Genomic DNA, 23,536 nt, shown 5'->3' on the forward strand with positions numbered 1-23,536 from the left:
CCTCCTTTTCCACCCTTACATTCAAACAGTGCACACATTAGAAGCTGTGTGAGGTTTTGTTTGTTTTCAAGAGATGTTTGAAGAAAGATAAAATGCTTGTGAAAGGCACTGGATTGGCAGCCCTAGAAACGAAAGTGCCCCGGAAGCTGTGTGAGCCTGGAAATATCCTGCATTTCTATTTATTTTGGCAATTTTACTTAAAACTACCAAGAACTGGAGTTCATTCTACAATTAAATTTTCCCAAGGCACCATGAAATGAAAACACGTATTACATTTTATTTTAACTAGTTGAGAAAAATGATGGTTTTCCGAAAGTTCATTATATGACCCGGAAACAGAAGCAATGGCTCTCACTTGGGACAGCCAAGCTACCCATTTAAGTTGGAATTATTCATAGAACCAGGGGTTCTCTGGGTTGGAATATTTCTTAGGTCATTGAGTTCTCTTATTCTCCTACCACATGCTTGAAACTCTACTACCACATCATGGAAAAGGGTTGGCAAGCTTGGGCTTGAAGGTTTTGGTGACACAAGACTGGCTTCTACTTCAGGAGACCAACTTCTTTTTCACATAGCTCCAATTTTCAGAGGTAAGTAAAATAATGTTAACTAAAACTTTAATAATGCTTACTATGGGCTAGATGCCTTTTTAAGCACTATAATATGTTTTCGAATATATACCTCCCACTCCTTGCACAGACACACACATGCACACTCTACACTCACACACATATACACACACACAATCTCAATAAACCCTCACAACTATATAAGGTAAATTCAGTTGTTACCCCTATTTAACAGATAAGGAAACTGAGGCACACATAAGTTACATGATTTGCCCAAAGCTACAACGCAAGTAAGAACCAAGATTTGAACCCAGATAATCTGAATCTACATTTTGTACTCTTAATGACTGTATTTTATTATTTTTTTATTTTTTTTGAGACAGAGTCTTACTCTGTCACCCAAGCTGGCACGCAGTGGCAGGATCTTGGCTCACTGCAACCTCTGCCTCCCAAGTTCAAGCAATTCTCATGCCTCAGCCTCCTGAGTAGCTAGGATTACAGGCGCGTGCCACCATACCCAGTTAATTTTTTAATATTTTTAGTAGAGATGGAGTTTTGCTATGTTGCCCAGGCTAGTCTTGAACTCCTGAGCTCAGGCAATCTGCCTGCCTTGGCCTCCCAAAGTGCTAGGATTACAGACATGAGCCACTGTACCAAGCCTTAAAGACTATATTTTAGCATCTCCAATGCTTATAACTCTTGTTCATGCCTAGTGCAGAGGTTTGCACATTGTAGTTGCTCAATAAAAAAATATTTTTCAACAGTTTTATTTCAGGATGATTATTCCATATACATTCCAATTAGTTGTACACACAATTATCAATTTGCCCTAGGAAACAGTTGAAGTTGAAACACTGGAATTTTAAATGATTATTAATATTCTGCCTACTTCAAAGAAACATTAAGAGGAGTAACAGGTATATAACATTCACTATGAAATTCTTAGCCAGTTGCCACCTGTAGCAGTAGGTCCTTAAACAATTTCAATTTGGCCAGAGAAGGAAATTTCAAACATGCAAGACTTGTATAAACATAGCTCCTATGCCTTTCCTTTTTCACTCTGTACTTGCCTCACTGTCTTATGCAGGAGAATAAGGAATCATTTCATCTCAGCAGTGCTACTTGTTTTCATGGTGTGTCTTTCTACCACTATTCATCAGCCTGTGTCACTCATTTGTCCCATCCATCCACCCATCTGTCCATCCATCCGTCCAGCCAGCCAGCCAACATTATATGCCATGTATCACTAGACGCTTGGGTATTGACACTAGAAAGAAGGTAATGGAAAGATAATAATAGATTCTTTCTGTTTTCTTTGTTCATATTATTCAGTAATCACATGTAGGCATTCAAGATAATTGCTTTAGAGTTGATAAAACTCACTCCGAAAAGAACTGTCTTGTAGCACGTAGTTTGCTAGTTAAGCATTCTTTAACTAGAAAGTCTTTTCATTCTTCCTTCCCTCCTTTCCTTCCTTCCTTCCTTCCTCCCTTCTTTCCTTCCTTCCTTCCTTCCTCCCTTCTTTCCTTCCTTCCTTCCTTCCTTCCTTCCTTCCTTCCTTCCCTCCCTCCCTCCCTCCCTCCCTCCCTCCCTCCTTCCTTCCTTCCTTCCTTCCTTCCTTCCTTCTCCTCTCTCTCTTTGCCTTTGCTTTAGTTCTTCTTGAATAAAGTTTATGATTGGGTATAATTATAGTTTATTCAAACTTTTCCACAGGACATGAATTCTTAGTTATTCAGTGGAACTGTGGTCCCTTGAAGAGCCATCTGTGTTTATATGCTACTCTAAGGTGATGGTTGTAGTAGGAATTGGCCTCTGCCTGCAGCTGGTCCCAAAGCATGGATGTCTTAGCTGGAGAACTTAACATCTCCTGAATAAGGTGACTGGCCACTTGGGCTAAGGCACCAGCCTGGCTTCTCTCTGCTCTGATAAGCCAGGATCTACTTTGCAACCACAGCAGCAGTGGTTTGGCTCCCATGGGGGGCTTCGGCATGCTTTCAGTTCAACCTTTTCCTCCTGGATTGAGCCTTGAGCATGTCCATCATATTTAAGTAATCCTGGATTTTAGTGAACCACTAGAAAGGGTGATCCTGGAATAAAAAACATGGCAGGGGCATGGAGGACCAGGCAGAAAGGAGGTTCCTTTATACCATGACATCTTCAAAATAGACTACCTGGATGAAATGCTTCACTTCTGGGTTAGTCATATTCTTACCCCAAAGTGTCATCATTTGTTTGCTTGAGAACTTCTGTCTTATACCCTTTCTCAGCTCTTCTAATTCGCAACTTGGAGGATGGCGAGACTTTTTGCTTTATTATCTATGAAGACCCCAATCCTACCGATTAAACCAAGGGATCTGAAGGAGAAGATCTCTAAAATCTGAATTCTGTGATTCTATTTAACTTGTCTTCACTCTCAGGGAAATCCAGCACTCTTGCTCTCATTCACTCCTTTTCTTCTGGTGGAAAAATATTAAATTAGTAATGACTTTACACAGCATTTCTGCCCTCTCTTTTCCTTCTGTAATTCTTTCTTAGTTGACCCACTTTGATTATGTGCTGTTGTCTGCTGGCCAGAAGAAGAGCAGCTTAGAACCCAAGCACATCTTTACCTACTTCTGGATCTCAGTGTCCTAGTCTTCAAGATAAGGTGATTGAACCAAATGATTTCTGAGGCCTCTTCCAGATCTAACATAGTATGTTCCCGGGGTTCTCATGGAGCAGAGACTCAGGATTTCAGATATAAAAATAGATCTGTGGTGGGGTGGTGGAGCGGAGTGTTTTCTAGGAACTGTAATCAAAATGCAGTGGTTATCGTCAGACATCAGAAGTCTTCTGTCACTGGCCGAATTGTGTCCAAATTCATGTGTTGAAGTCCTAACTCCCAGTACGTCAAAATATGACTGTATTTGGAGACAGAATCTTTACAGAGATAATTAAGTTAAAGTGAGGTCAGTGGGGTGGGCCCAAATCCAATCTGGCTGGTGTCCTTTCACACAGAGGACATTTAGACACAGAGATATGTATGGAGGGAAGATGAAGTAAAGACATAGGGTGAGAAGAAGGAGGCCACCTACAAACCAAGGGGAGGAGCCCAAGACAGAGCCTTCTCTAAGGCTCTTGCAAGTACTGAGACTTTGATTTTCGACTTTCAACTCCCAGAACTATGAAAAAATCCATTTCTGTGGTTTAAACTACCCAGCCTATGATACTTTGTTATGGCAGCCCTAGCAAACTTATACATCTTTTATATCTGATTCCAAAGTGCAAAAAAGATGAAGAAAAGTGCAGTGACCTCTTCTCAAAAGTTACCTCACAGGGTTTTAGGCAATACCAGATGCCCTTTGGCCTAAACCCTGGACTTGACTAAGAAATGCAGCCTCCAATGACGTTGCGGGAAAAGGGAATCTGGGAACTTCTATGACACAATTCAGTCTTGCTGAGCATTTGGGGCTAATATTTAACTCTGAACATATATTGACATAGGCAATTCTTCCATAACAGATTCATACAAAATTTAAAAATGCATATAGAAGCCTTAATTTTTATTTGAATTCTTTTATTTAATTGTGTTTTAGAGGCAGAGAATAGTGTGTCTTTTTTGCCTCTTTTATAATCTTTATTCTTTTTTTCATTTTTGCCACTGTCTTTCTTTAGGCTTTCTAGGGCATTACATTTTTGTTTTCCATTTTCGCCATGTTTCTTAGTGACATTCTCTAAAAGGTTACTTCTATTTCCATCACATCATCATCTAGCTTCAGCAGGCCTACTTTTCTTCATTTCCTCTATTGCATTTTCTGCTTTTCATTCTTGCTGTCTGCTCCTCTCTCATCATCCTTGCCTCTGTCTGCTTAGTCCTCCTGTCCTCCATTTTCCTTTTTTGCCTCTGCATTCAGCATTTCTACTTCCAATCTCCCTCCTCTGCTCTTTCTTCTTTCCTCTGATCTGCAGACTTGCTTCTGTCCCCTCCTTCTGTTCCCCTCCTGGATGTGTCTTTGGCCCACCTTTCCTTCTCCTCTGAGATTTCGTGTTCTTGTTGGTAGATGGGGGCTGATACTGTAAACATCACAAAAATAATTGCATTGAGAACAAGTGGTTCCCATGGTGTCCCTGAAGACAGAGCCTTTGAATCAGTTCAGAATGCCCAGGCTCCATATGATGCAGGCGACAGCACTCGTGCTGGAGAGGGGTCTAGACCTCAGTCACAAGACCCACCATTCCAGAACTTTGGGATGCATCTCTTGACACCTACCCCCTCCCCATTTAGAAACCAAGAGGCACTGGGTCACCTGGGAAGAGAAAGAATGAATCTGCCTTTGCCCCAGCAAGCACACTTTCCTGTCACATTCACCTAAAAGTCTTTTCTGAGATCCTTGCTTCCTGCCTGGCCAGTGGCTACTGTGTTCTGTGTGTGTTGGTCTTGCCCAGTCCCCTTCCATCCTTCAGAGGGACTCCTTGGGGTCACATCTCCAATAAGCCACCATGGTCCTCTTCCAGTCTCAGCTGAGGTTTAAGACCAGGAAGCAGCGAAGGTGTCATTGTGAACTTCTTGATCTCTCATCTTGTGCTTTTGCACAGTATTATTAGTTCTAGCTCCAAAGATTAAAACCACATGTTGGCATTTCTTTTTTCAGCAGAGTCCCCAAAAGACTGAAATGAGAGCTATTTCTTTCCTTACTCAACTTTCTTGCCTTCTCTTTTTCCTCCTTTACCTTCTCTTTAGTTCATATTCTTTCTACTTAATGGCTAAAATTTTAATCTCTTATATTCATTTGTTCATTCACTCATTCAAGAAAAATCGATCAAGTGACTAAATGTGCATTGGGTGTTTTATGTACTTCTGATGGCATAGATGGTACCTCTGAGGTTTGTTTACAGTCTAGCTCTTAGGAAATGATGCCTGCAGATTTTGATCATTACAAACTTCTAGGCATTCTTATAGCCAAACAGAAATTTCTATTTTTAATGTTTCTTATTTAATTATGTTTGCTACTGAATATGAATTTTGAATAGTTCCCATTAGCCTTTTATTTTCTTTGCAAGATTACAGAATCTCAGAACTTGAAAGGTTACAAGCTTCATTATTAAGTACAATTATGACCGACATTAAAGATGGTCCAACAATTACTTCATGCAGGCATGTGTAAAGCATCTCAAAATATATGCACGAGCTACTTAATTTTGACAACCAACTGATGTGGTAGATATTATTATTATCCCAATGTTACCGATGAAACTGAGGCTTGGATATGTTACATTATTTGGCAAAAGCTCTCAGCTGGTGTATGGGAAAACCAGGACTTCACTTTTGTCTGATACCAAAGCCCATGCTTGTTTAGCCACTGTTTTGTTACATCTTCCAATCATCACATCGTCCATAGCAGTGGAAGGGGAAATTTGCAATGCAGAGTGACCAAAGCGATGAGGACATGAGGACGTAATCCATCCCTTTGGTGCAAATGAGTTTTTTTGACTTGTAAGCCAGGAGACTATGGGGAAGGGTTTCTACTTGGCCCACCCACATGCACGAGAGAGACCACTTGAGGATGGGTGGATCCCACCCAGGTGGGCTTACCTTCTGGGTCTTGGGCATGTCGGTATGGCGCTGGGCACGGACAGAGCGGGCTGACTTGGCAGGCTTGAGGGGTGCGCAATACATCTCCAGCCTTCTCAGATCACAGCTCCGGAAGCAGCACTCATCCACGATGCCTGTCTGAGGTGCCCTCCGACTGCTGGAGCCATACCCTGTGGGCTTGTCTGTACAAATCAAACAGAGTGGCCTCATGTTAGGGTGGAATCTGTTTTCTTCAGTCTTCCACCCAGCTCCTGCGTCTCCCAACATCTAGTCAATCTACGTACTCTGCAAAGTCTCAACCTCTTCTTGAAACTTCCCCAAGAAGTTTCCTGACCCCGCGGATCTTTCTGAATGCCAGTATGTCTCCTGGAGTCTGTACCACATTCATTAGCACTAACTCATTCACCACGCTATTTGTGGTAATTCTCCCCAAGTTTTGCAACCTGTAGGCAAGGATCTTGTCTATGCCCAATCCTACTCTTTTCTTATATGTTGGCTCAGAGGATGACAGAAATATCAAAAGAAGACCGTACATTGTTTTCTTAATCTTGTTGGCAACTCTGCATTGTTTTTATAAGCAGGACAGCTCACATGTTTGCCTTTTTGTTTAACTGCTTTGACTACATAGTCAGGTTGAACATCAAGGAGGTTTTAAGTTTGGAAAGGGCTCCTCATTTTACTAATGTGAAAACTGAGACACGCAGGTGGCAAAGACTTGCTCAAGGTCATTCATGCAGTAAATCGTGGAGTCAAGATGCAAACTCAGATCTACTTGCTGCAAAGCCCAAGTGCCTCATTGAGGAGCCCAAGAGAACTCTTATATGACTCTGGAAAAGTCACTAAGCTCTCTGGGCCTCAGTTCACCCATTTATATAATGGAGTTAGTAATATCTCCCTTGTAAGAATTATTTGAAGATTAAATGAAATCAAGTATGAATAATGCATAGCACAGCACCTGACGTATAGTGTAGGTCCTAAATTAATCATAGCCAGCTTTCTATGAGCACCGTTTCCAGGGTCCTATGTGGTTTGTGGAGAAGCATTGTCACTATTGACCATATACAGAAGTCTTGGGACTTGAAACTAATTACAATACCAATCTAGTAGGGCTCCTGCTCTTATCACCCCAAGAGACCAGAACAATGAATTCTATTTCTTATCAAGTAACCACCAAACTGAAACAGTGAACAAAATGTCCATCTTTCATGTGATTCTGTTCTAGCTCAGGCAAGGGCAGAGGAAAAGAAACTTGCTTTTTCTTCTCTTCCTTTATCTCTGCTGGTCTTCTCCATGGATGCTCAGGCTTTATGGAAGACATTTTATAAATCACAGACACAGAAGAATCCAATTAATTAATCTGACATGTATTCAATCTTAATTCCTGACAGAAGAAAACATTATGTTTTAAATCACAAGTCTATGTTTTTGTGATAATGACACCATTACTTGAGGATAGGGTTTTGAAAGTCAGAATCCTCATGTATTTTGCACTCCCTCATTGGGGGAGATCAGGCCCATGGTAATGGCCTGCTACCAAACCAGTTTGGCTGCCTCCCTGCTGGAAGGGCCAGCATTCATGGCATCCACTAAGAACCCAAATGCTTTCCTGATGCTTGGCACAGGACCCTGGTGGCTGCTTCCTCCCGTAAGGCAGGTTTATTGTCATTCTTAGGGCAGCTGGAGGTAGTAACTCAGTGAGGGTTCATTTGTGGTCTTTCTGGGCGGGGTCTGCTGTGCAGCTCTCAGAGCAGACCCTGTGGGGTCTCGATGGCTGTGGCATTTGGGAGGGATTGGGCCCTGGCAAGCCGCGCCTCAGCGGGTCCCCTGAGCAATGTAAACAATGTTTTTTTGTTTTTTTGTTTTTATAATCTTTTCCTGGAACTATAAATTAGAGGAAAGACACAAATGGGCTTACGTGGTCCTTTGTAATCCGCAAAGGACTTCTACATACTTTTTGCTAAGTGGCTAGCCAGTAAAGCACAGCTGATACCCCTTGGCTTCCCTCTTGGGGGTGGGGAGGAAGGAAAAGGTGACTTGGCCTATTTTGTGATCATTGTATCTTTTGTCCATTACAGGTAATGATTGCCCTTTGTTGAAACTATAAATTTCTTAATGGGATGTAATTGGGATTCGTTTGTTGATTATGAAATAGTAACTTGATATTTGGGGGTGGACTGGTAGGAGGAGCTCCAGAAACTTTCAAGGTTAGCCAACTCAGAAACAACTGATTTCAAAATTCATGGTTAGCCTTTGAAGACAGACAAGGGCAGGCTTTGGGATTCCAGGACCTATTTAGTATTTCCCTTTCAAACTCCTCTAACTTTCAAGCTCCTCCGAGGTCCCACATGTGCTGGAGCTCCTTGTCTGCTATAAGAGGAAGACACTAACCTTCATCTTGGGATGGCAGAGATCATTTCTATGATTGCATATTCGCTTCTTGGTGACTATAAACAACCATGAAACTCACCACATGTCTATTTCCTCTTGTAAAATAGAAAATCATCATCATCACAGAAAAAAACAAAACAAAACAAAACAAAACCAGGAAATACTAGGTATCTGGTTTATCACCTTGCTTAAATGAGCTCAGAGTTTGACATGACTCAGTCAAACTCTGAGCTCATCTAACTCTGAGCTCATGCTTTTTAGTCTGTAGATCGATGGGTTTAGGTACAGAGAATTTTAGGACTTTTCTGCAGTGTTCCATAGAGAAAGTTGATCTTTTGTTTTACGTTTGTTTTTTTAAAAAATATTGTTGAAATGGTGGTATACAGACTTAGATTTTGCCATAAATATAATTACCAATTATCTCTAGTGGCCACAATCCTAGAGAGATGTTTTTCTTTGTCTCCTCATAATGTCTACAATGGACTTATTGTACGTCATTGGGAATATATGAATATAACAAGTGTTTACCTATTGCCTTTTGAAGTTTAATTCATACTTTGAAGTGCCCTGTAAGCTTGATTTCTTCTGGCTCTACATCAAAATATTTAACAAACGAAAATCTCATTTCTCACCAATTGAAAGATCATAGTTGAAGGTCAAAGTTTTGTTCCATATCTTCAAATGCTACATATTGTTTCTTTTTCCAGAACCACAATAAAGATATTTGCTGCTATGGTCTACAACTAGAAGCCTGATACAATGTAATTTATTAGAAAGGTAATAAAACAATTTGCTTCAGTATTTGACATTTTCCTATTTGAGATAAATAGTTATTTTTAATGACTTCTAAATTATAACTATTGTCATTTCGACTAATTTTTAAATGAGATAGAACTAATTGTTCTATCTTTGCCTTGAGAAACTCTTCATTAGGTACTGTATAATTCTGTTTCAGTGGGCAGAATCAGAGCTGGTAGGTGAATGAAAAACAAATATTGGCTTAATATAAGAAAAGCATTCCTAACAATTTGAATTTACAAGTGTTAGATGTGGGACAGATTTCAATGAAAAGTAATGAACTCCCCATTGCAGGAAACAGTTCAGTAAAGGCTGTAATAAACGTCTATCAGAGATCCTAGCAGAAGATTCCTATGTTGAACACAGTGGATGACTGCTATGGTCTTTTCCATCCAGACATTCCATAACAAGTGAAGAAATGAAGGAGAAAACTGGCTTGGGCCCAATATTCAGTATGGTTGGAAACCACTTCAAGAAAGAGGTTCAAATATATTATAATGTAGAAGGTGAAAAGTTGTTTTCTATTTGGAGTTCCCCAAGATGCTCTAAACACTTTTTAATTGTCCTTACTCGATGCTACAAAAAAAAAAAAAAAAAAAAAAGACAGGTGCGTATAGTCCCTTCTACACAGCAAGGTGTGGTCCAAGAGTTCTGTTGTACTGGCGTGATGAAGTGTTCATGAACTTACTCAACTGTTAGAATGAATAGTCATGTACAATGTGCCACATAATTTTTCTTGCTGACAAAGTCTTGACATTGAAAATTTATATATTTATATCTTTATTTTGTCAGTTTGTTTCAAAGGTTTCATAGCATGTGGACCAAAGATTGCTTACCAGACAAGTTGGCCACCACCTAACCTAGACTTTGACTCCTCCATGAGTAGACATAATGTTTAGTTACAATGTACTGCTATATCTTAAAAGTTGGCCAACAGACAGAATTCCAACGGTTAAACAGCTGGCTTCTATAACAACAGCACTTCCCTTTAAATAATGCATGGTCAGGGGAGTAATTCAATAATCTTCAGGGCAAACTTGCTAGTTACAAGGGTTTTGGGCAGAACTGTGGCATCATCAAAACCACACCAATTAGCTGAGTCTCACATTTTGTCATGGATGCAAGCAACTCGCTCCCCTCCATCTCTGAAGGGAAATGTGTAATGCTGAGATTTAACTGGGGTCATCACTTCTAGAACAAAGGACTCCGGTCGTTCATCACTGGTAAAAATGGTACTACCTTCTCTACTGATGCTGCCTAAGTTTGTGTTTCTTATAGATTTCTGGGAATGCAGTTGACACAATGTATTCAGCTTTAATTTCCTTTGAAACTTCCCATCTTGCTTGTTTTATTTTAACTATTTCAACTCTATCATTGGAAAGGGAAGACATTGATTTTAAGAGTCAGTATTTAAATAATAAAAAATGCAAACATTTTCGAGTTGGGATGCAACTAGTTCTTAAGATATACATTTGTTATTCTTTGATTTCTAAGGAATAAAACTATTCTTTAGAAATTTGCTAACAGGAAGAGTTTCCAAAGTTGATCACTTTTTTTTTTTTTGAAAGGAGGAAAAAAGAGGTAAGACAATTAACTTGGATTTTAAGGGCTATTTCTAGAAAATGCTAAATTATGTGTCTGATAAAATACACAAATGAAATTATTAGCTAATAAGAAATGAATCTATATTTCACTTAGATTAACTAAGGATTGATTACACAACCAGATATTACAGTTCAGATCTGAAGAATCTGGAAACTTAGGTTTTTCACACCAGTTATTTATTTCAGAACTCCAGACACATTGCCAATTTAGAATAACTTGGAACGGTTAGTTTTTTAGGGCGAGATTTTCTCCCTGGGCTGCCTTATTTAATATAAATTCATTTGGTTTGCATTATTTTGCATGGGATTCCAGTAGGGAAATTGTATAAGATATGAATAATCTTAAAGTAGTCTTCACTTTAGCATTTTAATTACTATTTTCATTTGTGGAAAAGGGAGAATCACCTCCCAATATTTCCTACATCTCTGATGACTTCATAAGGAAAACTTGAGTCCTTTCATAAATTTCTAATATAAGGAAAATTGTGATTATATTATTACCAAGACCCCAATGTAATACATTGAATGGTTGATAATTCCAGAATTCATAGGATTTGCATTTACTTTAAAAGCTTTTGACAGTCAATATTTTGCCTTTAAATTTTTTTCTATTGAAATCGCAACTTGAATTAAAGTAGTTATTGAGTTATACATTGTCATGTGCTTAGTAAAGATATGGAAAGAAGCTTTTAATACTGTCAACTAGCCACATCTTTTCACATTTAGAATAACATGAGTATGTACATACATATACTCAAACACATATTAGGGACTTACTGTGGTATCAAAGCTGCTGTAAAACACTTTGAAATTAGGATTTTTTTAAAAAAAGATTTTCTAATATATCTATTGCCTGCCTTATACTTTGCTAGAAGACCCTGTACATTTCTGCTTTTCTGTGGAAGGATCTTTCCAAGTAAGACTGACCTTTGGCATCTGTAAAAGTGAACACTGAGAAAATGTTCTCTTTTCTATGAACTGCATGTCATAAACTTTTCTCGAAAACCTATCAAATTTAGGCATCGATTTCACTTTTGGCCTGTGTTAATTTTTAATTGCCAGTGTTTGCTGGTCTCACTACCTCTCAATTGGACGAGGTCATCTTTTTCTAGGAATTATGGCTCTCTATGACCTGCCCCCACCCTCACTACTCAGCAGCTTTTTCTCAGCTACTAAATCCCCATAACCCAAAAGACGAAAGTGTTCTGTTACCCAATGAAGTCAATGTCTTTGTTTCTCTGAGTCTAAAAGGAATGAAGCAGAGTTCTATGGGACTGCCCCTTTGTTGAGAGCCTCCTTTCTTTTGGAAACCCAAGTCAAGAGCAGGTGTGAAAAGAGTGCTATTCAGCTCACCTTGGTTTCCAAGGCCAGGAAGCTAAAGTACAAGTCCTGGGGGCAATAACAGCAAGAGATTCAAAGCAGAAACATTACTGTTTTAGGACTCTTTGGAGAAATGGGCAGACAGAGTGGGAAGCAACATGATGTATTACTTTAGCCTGATACAATGCCCTGGAGGATGAGCGTCTTGCCAGGACAGCACAATTTACTAGCTTAGGTCTGATTCCAGGGCTTGGAGGAGATAGATGTAGCCAACAAAATTATACTTTGGCAAGAGAAATGCTTTGCTGGACAGAAAAATGTTGTCCTAAGGGAATGGTTTGGTTTATCAACGTCTAAGGTGAAAGATAATCAAATGCCAAGAGGTCATTTTTATGTTTGAATTATTTCAGTGGGGCCTGCTATATAAGTTAGCTACCATTTTCTAGTTACATTGTTTGTATTATTTAGAACATATTACAGAATTTGAGTATGATCTGCCTCTGACATCTGTCATACCAATGACAGAAGCAATATGTGAAGTGGCTAAAAGCACAAGTTTTGGAACCAGACAGTCTGGATTCTACCACTTTTTTAATATTAAGCTTTGATTTGGCAAAGCACTCGGTCGTCTAAGATTCGGGTACTCATATGTAAAATGGATATATAAGAGTACCTCCCAGGACCTGTGTGAAGATTAAGTAAGAATGTATGCAAAGTGTTTTGCACAGTGGCTGGTGTATGGTAAACTATATAAATGTTAACTATTATTATTATGGTGTTGAGTTGGTTAACATAGCTAGTTGGGCAGGTATCCTCTTTCTCCATTAATCTTAAAAATGCATCCTTTCCAAAGTTTGGTTGAAGCAGATGACCTTTCTAGATATTGTTGTTCACTAAAGTAAATGAATAGCTGTTCTTTTGAAAGAATGTGCAAACTTTCTGTTGTATAGACTGGTCTGAATAGTTTTAATCTAGAATAGACACTATGAGAATGAATCTTTCAATCACGTCAAATACGGCACATGGGCTTCTCTTGACCCCTTGTTACCTTTGATTTGTCCCAAATAATCCACTGGTTAAAATCATTGACCTTTTGGTATTTATATCAATGCTTCTTATTTCAAAACGATGCTGCAAGGCCTGGGATGAATGTGGTGAAACACATGGTCAGAATGGTTTCCCAATCACTTTCATCCAGCATAGTATTTCTCTCATCTCTGTCTACTTCGTGCCTCATCTCATTCTGTTCTCTTCTTTTTCTATTTCCTTTCCTCTCCTGCTATTGACAGCCTTTGACATTCTTTTTATTCACTGATGTACTTTTGAGCAAGGCTTATGCCACTGTGGAGTTTATGGTAGGCTAGGTATTAGCATTTCATTTCCTCCCTGGAATGACTGAAAACCAGGGCTCCCTCTCCTGCCAGCCATGCTTTGGGAATAAACAGTTACCCGGTATACAATATCACCAGGCCCGCTTAATCACTACTCCATCTTGGACCCATGCCTGAATGAGATGAAAACAGACAGCCAGAGAAGGAATAAGAAGGGATGTTGAGGAATCGCATACATGGGCCTTAGCTATCTCATTTTTTTTTTTTTTAGAAAGACTGACAAAAACTGTAAGCTGAGACTGGCTCCAGTCTGGAGATTGTAGCTATGCCACCAGCATTATCTCCTGTACTTACACTCTTATTGTTATTTTACTCTTTCAGATGTGGGAAGAGAGGCCTTGTAACAAAACGTAAGGCATTTGTGAGTAGAGGGTAACGCCCTCTTTCTGGTGCCACAGAAAGATGAATCAGCCAAAGGTATATTAAAACACATTCTCTTTATTTTTAGTTTCTCTCTAAAGTCTTTCATTTCATTTTTTCTTTGCAACTTGGCACCTGCCCTCTGTTCTCAGGGGCCCTGATCCCCGTTAGTCTCCTCACTCAGGGATCTGTTTTTTGCTCAGGGCACTTCTGGACATTGTCCCAGGGGTGGGAGTGATATGGTCAGGATGGCAGGTGAAGGGGTGGCGGCTGCCAGGGAAGTCTGGCATGTCTGGAGGGAGAGTGTTGGGAGGTGGAGGCTCCTTAAAGAGAGGCATCCGGGCCTGCATCAGGGAGTAAACTGTTGGAAGACAGCCTCCACAGCAGCAGAAGCAGCCCTTGGCACTGTCGCAGAGAAGGGAGCAGCCAGAGTCAGCGACAGATTGAACACAGGAGAGAGGGAGGGAGGGAGGGCGAGTGGGAGGAGATGGTATGGTGTTACATGATATAAATAACTGCATGGTGCAGACTCGAGTGCCAGTTGGGTTGTGTGTGATGTCCCTTTCATGCTGGTGTATCAACAGTGTTGTTCTTGGATTGAGAGGTCCTGGGGAATGTTTCTATAGCACCTAGCACAGTGCCATATGCAGAGAGGGAATAAAAACAAGGCAATATGGTATATTGAAAACAACATTGGATTACAGCCCTAAATCCTCTGTGTGGATGCACAAGTCACCTAAATTCTCTGAGATTCAGTTTCTCATGTAAACAACCAAATGTACTAGATAATATCAAGCACCCCTTCTAAAAAGATGACCCGAAATATCCAGATGGTCATGCACTACCGAATTTGTAATCAATAATGTGTGTGTGTATATATATATATTATATATATGGAATATTAATGTTTATATATATGGCATATTAATGTTTGTGTATATATATATATGGCATATTAATGTTTCTAGATAATAATAGGGGAGTACAGTAGTGAAGAGAAGTTTGATGAGAAAACCAAGAGTTTCCTCTTCGTTCGATTTAATTTTGGATGTAAACAAGATTTATAAGCTGAATTTAAGGAAAGCAGGGATTGGTGTTGAGTTTGATGAAGGAAAATGTCTAATTTGGAGTTAGGCTTGAGTAGGGGAAGGTGACAAGTCCATCTATGTGGATTGCAGAAGCCAGCTCAAGGTAGGGCACAAAGAGCCCTTAAGAGAGCATTTGCTGGAGCTGTTGAAGCAGTTGATAGAATCAAACTATACTTTGAAAACCGGAGTCCTAAGGAAAGAGAGATGGCCCTCACTTCTGTGGGCACCCAGAAATGAGAATTAGTATGAGAAGAGTCTTTCTAACAATCCTTGGGCATGGCCTTTTACTTTTATTCTTCACAAAGCCGCATCTTCATAAGGTAAGCAAATGACTCTTTCTGCCCTAGGAGGACTGTTAATATTGTTGACCAGATTGCTTAATTTCCTAGTGTTCAACATAGACCAATGTTTTATTTCACTAATTTCCTTGGTGTCTGTCAATGGTACATGAATTCTCTGTGTGATATTCACTTATTTCCAGGTGGACAGATGCATAGTTTCCTTGGAAAGGTCTAGCCATAACTACATGTTATCTTTGGTAATATGAATGGGCTTCCAGACAGGACATCATCTATGCCATTGGTATCCAACATCTGCCCAGAATATAAAATCAGAAGATAAAGATTAAACATAGTTTTTCAAATGCCATCCTCTTTTTTTTTGGTAAAATAAATTACTGCTAAGGTCAGTAAAATTTAAAAGTCTATACGAAGAGTGCTCAAGCATGTTGTGGTATTATTTTTCCAAAATGCCAAGCAAGTATGCAGACTGAGGCTGAATGGTTCATTTAGGGTGTGATTATATTATTTCAGGAAATTTCAGATAAAATCTGGACTCATCAGACCATTATTTCTTTTCTTTCTGCAGGATTTTGCTTCTATTATTTCTCTCCCTTTTATTCTTAATATGTTATTGCTTAAACATGACCGTGAAACTTTTAAGTGCCTTCCTTAAATTATTGTATTTTAGAATGCCATGTATCTTAGGATATTGTAGCAAACTCAAGGCCAACTGAATAGGTTCTTAGTAATATTCTGGCCTTCACTGAGCCTGTTTTTTAGCCATTACACTCCTCCCAGTCCCCTCCCCCCGAAAACTATTTTTCTGAATTGAAGAAATGAACTATGCATAAGGAAAAAGAGAGAGGTGTGGTTAAGTTACAGTTTTTCTCCAAGCTAAATCATGTTCTCATCTTTATTTCATCTGGGACCAACATCATGCCCAGATTCCCAAACCTCCTTAAATGCTTTTTAACAAATATAATTATCCATCGAGAAAAATCTCTGATTTGTTTTACCGAATTCAGCAAAGAGAAATATTCTCAGCTTATGATATTGGCAGGAGAAATCATACTCTTTCTTATTTTTCTTTTTTCTTACATACTCAAACATGCTGTGAATGGCCACATCACTCTGCTTTGGGATCCACTCTGAGGCAATGGCCTTTTGGCCTTCTGGCCAACTGCTCACTTCTGTGAATTTCCTTTCTGAGAACTGGAGACTGTTGCCCCAGAAGTCATTTTCCAATTTGTCACAGAACCTATCCATGGTTACAGAATTAGTTGGCCTCCTTGAGAATACGCAATGTGAGACCTAATGTGACACACAGCTGGGGAAGCTCCTTTGGTGCAGGGACACTGGGCCAGGATAACTGCTTGTGGGCCATTTTATTGCCCTGGACACTTGCCTTCTGTCTGCTGTCTTTGTCTCACATCTGGGTTTGAGAAAGCTGTGTGGAGGCATCACTTATGCCAATACTTAGGCATAAGTAACTCTGCCCCGCTCTAGCAGAAGTGAGGGCCTAAGTTCAGGATTTAAACATTCCTTTCTGATATACAGTCTTTCAACAGGGCAGACTCCATTCTCTCTTCTCAGCTTTCCTGTCAAGTACCTGCTACTTTGTAACCCCAGTGGGAAGCCTCTTCCCCTTGGGGAAAAAGGAGAATATCAAAATCCACTGACCTCTTGCTGGGTATGGTCTTTTTAATCTCCACTATGTTAACTGAATGCCTATTTATATAAAAGCTACATTTAAAAACCTTTAGGCTGATAAATGAAATGACCCTCAAGGTGTTGTAGCAGCTTCCATATGATAAGGATAGGAGGAAAGAAGTGAAGCTTTTGACTCTGAGTAGTAGGAATTCTGATAAGAGAATGTAGACAGAGTTACACACATCCTTATAACTGAACTGTACGTTCAAGTCATTGAAGATGACTTAAGAAAAAGAATTTTAGTAAAAAGCAGACTGCTGGTTCAGGAATATTTTAACCTGCTTGTAAAGACTTGCTAATTTATTTTTCTTCTCAAACAACTTGTTCATCTTCTCCTCATCTCTCTTCCCTGCTCTGGTTCAGGAAGACACTCTGGTAAAAGTCACTTATGAAGTCCTAGCCTCCTCATGTCTTCTCATCAAGCCAGTGCTCCCACGGTCCACTGAGATCTGCCTTTGGCAGTCATTTCCCTCAGTTGGACTCCAAGCCATCATAAATTCTTCGCATTTTTCAGAACATCTGTGCCTTCTTTTGTCACATCTTTTTTCTTGGTACTCAACAGGTCACAAATCACCCTGTACTTCTCTTTCCAGGCTGTTGATGTCTTAATACTCTCTTTTCAAACCAAATTCCTCTCTTGTGTCTGGCTATGGCTCTTGGCTCCCCAGCCTTCTCATCTCCCCCATCTGGGTTAGTCATCTGTGGCATCACCAAGGGGTCTTTTTCTCTTAGCCTTCTATCTGACCTGAACTTTTGCATTTCTCTAAATGTCAGAGTGACTACACATACCACATTACAAGACTTGAAGCTTAGTTAAGTTCTCTAATGTGATTTAAACACAGGAGTGCAGAAAACACTTCCATGGAAGCATGAACACCTGAGAAGACTCAAACTTAGAGGATACTAGTTAGCTACTGAGACAGAAGGCACTGTAACAAGACCCAAAGATATAGTCAAATGAAGTTGAAAACTATTCCATTAAACACAAGTTTCTCCTTGACATTTAGAAAAACCAGGGCCTTTGCAATAGTACATTACCAATAGCTTCCCTTTATAGAGTGCTTCCTACTAAGCTACTATAGTAAATATTACTTTTCTTGTCTTATTTACCCATGTGCAGTATCTACATGGAGTCAGCATTATTACTACATCCATTTTACATTTTAGAAAGCTGAGGCTTAGCAAGGTTAAGTAACTTGACCCAAATCATACATCTAGTAAGTTGCAGAGCCAGGTCACCTTAATCGGGGACACCTTGAAAGTGAGAGAATTCCCTGGTGATGAAGAAATCTGAAGTTGATACCTTTACTGGATCCTTGTGGGCACATGATGCTAGTATCAATGAAGAATATGGGTGAGGGCATCTAAGTGGACCCACTAACCCCAGGGTTTGAGCACATGCAGTGCACAGAGTTTTATCCTAGGTATTCTAGAGAATGCCAGAAGGAATGCCATGCATAGCTTTTTCCCTTGAGACAGAAGTCTGTATACCTCTGCAGTTTAGGACATGGCTCTTGCATGCTCACATCTTACCCAGTACATTGTGACCCTTTCAGTTTCAGATGGGGAAGTCAGCCTTGTTTCATAGCCGGCCAATACCCTTGAATTGCATAAAGTTATAACAACTTTAGCAGACACTGAAATAGAGAAGTTTTTACCCATAATCTTGATATCCCAGCAAATCACTTTATCTTCATTTTTCAAAATTGTTTCTGTTTCTCATCCAGATACATACATTATTTTGGCATAGCTCCAGCCACAATCTAAATTTAATGCAGCATTTTATTTTTTCCCACTTAACATGACATTGTAAGCATTTCCCATATTGGCATATATTTTTCATAATTATAATTTTAAAACTGCAGAATGTTTGACTGAGTAGATATGCCATCATTTGTTTCTTTAACCATTTTCCTATTACTAGGCATTTAGGCTATTTCTACTTTTATCATCATTTTAACTAATGCATCAATAAATGTCTTTGTACACATAGCATTCTACTACTCATAGATCATTTATAAGAATAAATTCCCAGGAATGGAATTACTGAGTCAAAGGGTATTATCAGACAATCCTATTTTGATGAAAGCCCACAATTTTGCATAAGGACTAGAGGAATTTAATCAACAAAGCAGAGAATTATATCCAGATTTTCTCCCGGGATTAGAAAAGAGACAGCCAAGGTGGGGCACAGACAGGGATCTTACCTGTGTCCTGTGAGTTAGAATAAATCCGAACCAATTTCTGTTTTCAATTACTAGTGAAGTTTCCTTTGAAGGAAACACGGGGTGTAACCAAGACTTGAGTTTGGCATCCAAAGGTTTTCTAAGTAGAAGTGAAACCAAGGAAAATGAAATTGATGACAAGAGACTCTGGTTCTCTCAACTTTGAAAATCACCAAGTACCTATGAGGTTTCTTCTCTAGGGTAGGGAGATGGGTTCATCACACAGCTGCCAAGACAGCACCACACCTCAGTGTATGGGAGTGGGAGAGTTTGCATCCTAAATAACAAAGGCTCTGCTCCTGTGCTCCTTCTGAGCCCAGGTCCTCTCTGGAGAACCTGGCTCCTCCCTAATCTGGTGTCTCTCCACCTTTGTTTGGGTCATGATATCCCTGACAATCTGCCTTCTCATTCAATCCAAAATTTGGCTGAACACTCCTGTCCTTCTTTCACCACATTATTATTCTCCTTTTTATAAACATTCGATCACATATGTTTCTTGAGCACCTACTGAAGTCTAGATGCTGTTTTCAGTACCAGGGATAAGAAGTTAACAACACAGACAAAAACAGGATAACAGGTCACTATCTCCTTATAATCAGGATAACTGTAACAAACTTAAAGGAAACTGCAACACAGGGATGCTGGACTCAACAGTTCAAGGATAATTGCTCAGAGAAATTGTTGAAGTCTCAGTCTAGCAACACAAAATTTCTTCAGGCCCCCATGAGAATTCTTGTCTGATGACTTCATTCCCATTAACCTTCTAAATATGGAAAATGATTACTTTGTGTATCATAAACAAGGTCTTAACTGTATATTAGTCTTTTTTTTTTCTGTTTTGTGAAGACTGGCATATTCTTTCCAGTTTGATTTTAGCATCTTGAGGGCAGAAAGTGTCATCTCATGCTTCTGTGTTTAGAAGCACAATACTGGGCACTTGGACACTTCACAAGTACTCACTGATTGGTAGATTGACAAGTTGGGTACACAAACGGTACATAGAGAAAAGCAACAGAAGAAATTCGTACTTTGGAAAGAAGAAACCTAACACCAGCGCCAGTCTCTGTGTCTCCATTTCCTTTCTTGTTAAAAGAGGATGATCATCGTATTTCCCTCTCCAAGGTTGTTGTGAGTTAAGGCACAATGAGAGCTTGAGACAGCTTGTGACACTGAGCAAGCACTCCCAGCATGTCATCTCACATCACCCTCCTTAGCATCATTATGATGAACTGATTGTGACGTTGTGTGGTGAAGTGTTTAGAACACAGGCTCTGGAGGAGTTTGCCTGGGTTCAGGTGCTGGCTTAACCATTTTTTTTTTTATTTGAAAAACAAATTTTTTGATTTCACATGTTTCATCATTTGAGTTCAGAGAGCATTTCAAAAGTACAGTCATCTCTGTATTTGCAGATTCCATGTCCACAACCATGGATAGAAAATATTTGAAAGAAAATTAAAAATAACAATATAACAATTAAAAATAATACACATTTTAAAGATACAGTATAACAGGTGTTTACTAGCATTTACATTGTATTAGATGTTATAAGTGATCTAGAGATGATTTTAAAGCGCACAAGAGGAAGTGCATAGGTTACATGCAAATATTAATACCACACCATCTTACAGAAGAGCCTTGAGCATACCATTTCTAACTACGTGATGTGAAGAAGCTCCTTAACTTCTCAGGTTGCATCCAAAAGGAGGCACATACTCACCTCACAAGGTGCTTGTGATGCATGCGTAAGTGAACACTTACCCAATGTTAGTTAAAATTATTCAGCAAAGACTCAGTGAATTGCCGTTCTGTGCGTGGGCCTGGTGCTCAGAGTATAGAAGAGGACACAGGATACACAGTCTCCCCACCTCCCCCTGCATGCCTGCAGTCCATAATGTGTTTTGGCATCATCAATCCATATAGCTAACTCCAGAGAGTGCCTGGCAGTTCAAAAATCATTTTCACATACATTTTGTGCATCAGCCATTTCAACAACCTTATGGTGCCAATGGAATTATTCTCACTTTCATAGATGAAAAAACTGAGAGTTTAAGTGGCTTATGAATCTGGAAGTTCCTTTGATTTCAAATGGCAAGACTTCTCCACCCACATACTTGTCCCCAAACCTCATGAAAGGATGAAATTCAGGCCCATAAATCTGTGGGGGTTCCTGAAGCAGGTAGTCCCCAAGATAACTAACACATACTAGTGGTTTTCAAACTTGAGCCTGCATCTTTATCACCTGGAGGGCTCATTAAAACACGACCAACAGGCCCCACCTTTAGAGTTGCTGTTTCAACAGGTACTGGGGTGGTGCTCAAGCACTTGCATTTTCCACAGGTTCTCAGATGATGCCAATGCCTGTGTGCAATATCAACTTCTAATATGTGTGTATAACATATGATTAAGTCCTGGAGCACTAGAGAGAAGGGAAGAGTCAATAAAGACTGCAGTCCTGGGAAAGACCTCTTACACTTTCTTACACAGAAAACCTTCATATCACTTGTGATAATTGCCTAATAAAGGTATCTATATGTCAGTCTGGTAGCAGAACCAGTCTTATTGCAAAACAGAAAGAAAAAATTTATAACCCTTCAAAGTAAGAAACTGAACTGAAACAAAAACACATGTTGACCTTTTTTCCTTCCCTGCATTTTTTATTTGCACAGTCTGTGTCCTTCTGAATTCCAGCTAGCACCTGAAGACAACAAGCCAGCTCTCAGGGAAGGAAATGAGAGCCTTAATAGATTCTCCAGCCAAATGGAAAGCTAGAAACACAAGCCCGTCTTCTGATATTGAAAGCTGCCTTTTCTAAATACCAAGTTCAATTTATTTTTAAGCTTTCAAAATTGTCAGATGGCCAGTCAAGCCAACCTGCTCAATTGTAAAATTCAGCTCAGAAGACAGACTTCCCAGGAACCCAAATCGACCTTTCCTATGCATTTGCCCTATAACCTCCTAGCGTAATGCAGAGAAGCCAAAAAGGTAGTGTGGGTTTGGGGCACCTTCAGTACCACATCGTCAAAATATCCTTTCATGGATCATTCAAACTTCGTGGCAAAGGAGGGTGAAAGGGAATACACCACTGATGATTGCCCATAGAACCATGGTAATTATACAAAGCAGAGGACATTTAATTTTGCAAAAAAAATATAATTTGTTATTTATCAGTTAGTTTACACCGAATCAGAATTTCTCAAGCGAGTGATAGGATCAATCTCACTGAGGAAACAGGGTTAATTAATGCAACTGATTGCATACATAAGTGGCAGGAAGAAGGCATATGAAGCTCTGTTTCTTTTCTGAGCCCTTCTGATGAGACTGTGTATGCAGCTCTCATAGCTTTAAATCCAACAGTGCCCGAAGGCAGGAAATCCATATTGGGAGTGCTGGGAGGGAAGGCAGGGGCCACTGCTGGCTTCCCAATTAGAGCCTTTCTCCAGGTCCCTGTTTCCGTTTTCCTCTAAATAAGAAGTTGGGTTTTTAATGATTCTCTTTCTAGTCACTTCCTTCCTGCTGCCTTGCTAGGTCATTTCAGCACATGCCTTCTCAACGAATCTATTTCTGGAAAAGACAGAGGAAAAATGACCTCATTCACTCATTGAGAAGTCAACGGGGCATCCCCAGGGCTGGCTAGTACCTCTGTGTGGAGGGGTCTCCCTGGCCTTCCTAGCGGTTTCTCATGCAACAGCCACCTCGGGACTCTGCAGAGCAACCTGGCACAGGTGCACAAACACATATTAGCACCACTTCTGTGGTGAAGGCTGAAAGTAGCTGGAGAGGTGGTAGGATGCTTGGTCTTGTCCCAAGGAGCACACAAGCTAATCAAAAACACAGACCGAGATTGTCTCTTCACTCTGTTAATTTTTCCTTTGCTGTGCAGAAGCTTTTTAGTTTGATGTAATCCCATTTGTCTATTTTTGCTTTCGTTGCTTTTGGGGTCTTGTCCAAACTAATGTCAAAAGACAAATACTGTATGATCTCACTCGTATATGGAATCTAAATAAGTTAATCTCATAGAAGTAGAGAGTAGAATAGTGGTTACCAGAGACTGGGATGTGTTAGTTAGGTGGGGAGATAGAGAAACTGTTCAATGGGTACAAAGTTAGTTAGACAAGAGGAATAATTTCTGGTGTTCTATTGCACAATAGGGTGACTCTGGTTAACAATATCGTATTGCATCCTTCAAAATAGCTAAAAAAGAGGATATTGAATGTTCTTACCACAAAGAAA

At 39.7% G+C, this 23,536-nt stretch overlaps 1 protein-coding gene across 4 annotated transcripts in view; it reads right to left on the reverse strand.

The window, feature by feature from the left end:
• The window catches only part of IGF1 (insulin like growth factor 1), an 83,019-nt gene that overhangs the window by 17,966 nt on the left and 41,517 nt on the right, over window positions 1–23,536 (reverse strand). For 2 of the 4 annotated variants that reach the window (XM_008004439.3, XM_073021041.1), the window contains exons 3-4: window positions 6,142–6,323; window positions 2,543–4,622 (exon numbers count right to left, since the gene is read on the reverse strand). In XM_008004439.3, coding sequence (XP_008002630.1) covers window positions 4,398–4,622; window positions 6,142–6,323 — 407 coding nt within the window. In that variant the 3' untranslated portion in view covers window positions 2,543–4,397. Of the gene's footprint in view, window positions 1–2,542; window positions 4,623–6,141; window positions 6,324–23,536 lie in introns of those variants that run through there. The other 2 variants (XM_008004442.3, XM_073021042.1) reach the window with 1 other exon arrangement.

The sequence above is a fragment of the Chlorocebus sabaeus genome, chromosome 11 (genome assembly GCF_047675955.1).
Source record: "Chlorocebus sabaeus isolate Y175 chromosome 11, mChlSab1.0.hap1, whole genome shotgun sequence".
Classification (NCBI taxonomy): domain Eukaryota; kingdom Metazoa; phylum Chordata; class Mammalia; order Primates; family Cercopithecidae; genus Chlorocebus; species Chlorocebus sabaeus.